This window comes from Triticum dicoccoides, chromosome 7B, assembly GCF_002162155.2.
Source record: "Triticum dicoccoides isolate Atlit2015 ecotype Zavitan chromosome 7B, WEW_v2.0, whole genome shotgun sequence".
NCBI lineage: Eukaryota > Viridiplantae > Streptophyta > Magnoliopsida > Poales > Poaceae > Triticum > Triticum dicoccoides.
Genome location: NC_041393.1, coordinates 104,568,852 through 104,571,292, shown reverse-complemented (window position 1 = coordinate 104,571,292; position 2,441 = coordinate 104,568,852). Strand labels below are relative to the sequence as shown.

General features: G+C 53.3%; 1 protein-coding gene across 1 annotated transcript; it reads left to right on the top strand.

Moving 5' to 3' along the window:
* The first annotated feature begins 650 nt into the window (after positions 1 to 650).
* LOC119336966 (protein EXORDIUM-like 2) lies at positions 651 to 1,882 on the top strand. The gene has a single exon (XM_037609053.1). It carries the CDS (start codon positions 702 to 704, stop codon positions 1,656 to 1,658), a length of 957 nt encoding a protein of 318 aa, XP_037464950.1. The 5' UTR covers positions 651 to 701; the 3' UTR covers positions 1,659 to 1,882.
* The last annotated feature ends 559 nt before the right edge of the window (positions 1,883 to 2,441 follow it).

The following is a 2,441-nucleotide window of genomic DNA, read 5'->3' as shown; positions in this document are numbered from 1 at the left end:
TTCAGTGATGAGTGTTCAACATATTTAGCATGCAACTAATATCATGCTAAACATCAACCTCTATGCTAATCACAAAATTAACGCATATTTTTTTGTCATTAAATTAACGCATAATTGATATTCTACCCAATATCAACGTGTAATCAACTTTCTTCCAGATATCCCTCAAAAAAAAAAACTTTCTTCGAGATATTACCGTGCATTACACCTAGTTTTCAAAAAATAAAACGTGCATTGCATGTACAAGTAACAACAAAACCACTTTTGCACCGATGGTATATCTCAGTCCACCTTCAAAAGCTGGTAAATCAACTAAGAAATCCAGTCAGCCGGACTTGCATCCCGGTCACAACACAAGAAAAACTCGGAGCATTCCACAGCTAGCCATGAAAATTGTTGCGGACACGTTAGCACCCAAGTGGCACAGATATTCCCCGATCAACGAACTCAAAACCAGAACCGCGGAACCGGACGGAATGCACGCGCCTGCCATGGGTTTCTTCAACTCCTTTGACGCGCCAAAGCCCCCCACACACCCCATCACGTATTCACGTCGTCGTCTTTACGCCCCATACGCTCCGGGCTGCTATTTAAGCCCCCCGCAGACCCTGATAGATCGACAAACTCATCAAGCAAACACAAGTCAGCAAGCACACCACGAGTCACAGCCAGAACCAGCTCGATCGTCGATCCTGTATGCCATGGCCGACCGCCAGATGGCATCGTTGCTGCCACTGCTCTGCCTCTTCTCCCTCCTCGCCGCCGCGGCGCCGCGGTGCGGGGCGTACAGCCCGCGGACGCTGTTCCTGGTGAAGCCCGACCCGATCGTGCTCCGGGACCACGGCGGCGCGCTGCTCACGGGGAACCTCACCGTCAAGGTCAACGTCCTCTACTACGGCCGCTTCGCACCGGCGCAGCGCGCCGTCGTCGCCGACTTCGTGCGGTCGGTCTCGGCGCCGGCCCCGGGCGGCGCCGCCGAGCCGTCCGTGGCGTCCTGGTGGCGCACCGTCTCGATGTACCGCGGCGGGGGCGCGCGGCTGAGGCTCGGCCGGGAGCTCCTCGACGAGACCATGTCGCTGGGCCGGTCCCTCTCGCTGGAGAACGTCACGGCGCTGGCGAGGGGCGCGGGGCACCACCGCGGTGCCATCACCGCCGTGCTCACGGCGCCTGACGTCCTCGTGGCGCCCTTCTGCATGTCCCGGTGCGGCGTCCACGACCACGCCACCGCCGGCGCGCACGGCAGGGCGAGGTACGCGTACCTGTGGGTGGGCAACCCGGCCCAGCAATGCCCCGGCCAGTGCGCGTGGCCGTTCCACCGGCCGTCGTACGGGCCCCAGGTCCCGCCGCTCGTGCCGCCCAGCGGCGACGTGGGAACGGACGGCATGGTGATCAGCCTCGCCGCCCTCCTTGCCGGCACGGTGACCAACCCCTACGGTGACGGGTACTACCAGGGCAATGATGCCGACGGCTCGGGGCCGGAGGCCGCCACGGCGTGCGCCGGCATCTTCGGCAGCGGCGCCTACCCCGGCTACCCGGGGAGGCTGCTCGTGGACCGGGCCACCGGCGCGAGCTACAACGCCGTCGGGCTGAGCGGGAGGAAGTACCTGCTCCCGGCGGTGTGGGACCCGACAACGTCGCAGTGCAGGACGCTTGTGTAGACTCCGTGGGAGCAGGCAAAATGGATGGTCTCGCACTCTGGCTGCATGAGATCCGGAGGAAAATAAATGCCCTCATTTATTTTTCAGTCCATTGTAGTAGTAGTTCACTTTGTTGCATTTACTTGTTTGATCCGTACTCATTGCAATGTGTTTTCTGAAGCAGCAGAGGTTGTATTTGTACTCCGTGTGAGTTGTCATGCATCGCAGTATGCCAGGATATTCAATTTGGCACATGATTCTGCGTGCTAAAAATGAATTTTACAAATGTCAAAAAGATAGTTGTGTTCATTGTCACACACAAATGGTACATGCAAATTTGCAGGTGAAAATTTAAGCATTTTGACCTGTGCACAAAAAAAAGTCGAATGCCAAATGTTACCTTCAAATTTTACACTTAAATTTATTTTTTCACCGGTGAAGCACTGCTATCCCATATAGCATAGAAATTGTCAAGCAGTATTAATGACTTTCCATACATGTTTATTTTCGGGGGTGCTTCTGAACACACTGTCATTGATAGAGAGGCGATTAAAAATCTAAACTTCGGAAGTTCCATGCTCCAGTGGATGGCAAACTATGGAAGGAAGAAGACAATCAATATGATTCAATGTAACTTTTTACACATTGTTTCGTACTCCCTTCATTTGGAATTACTAGTCGCAACAACGAATACAAATGAATGTATCTAGGAGTAAAATACATATAGATACATTCGTCCTTTCTCTGTATTTTCTATAATTTTCCTTCATAATATCATATATAAGATAGAAAAGCATTTGATTC

Bases quoted from the DNA above. Each gene is read 5' to 3' on its own strand.
- LOC119336966 (XM_037609053.1), top strand. From the start codon at position 702: ATGGCCGACCGCCAGATGGCATCGTTGCTGCCACTGCTCTGCCTCTTC.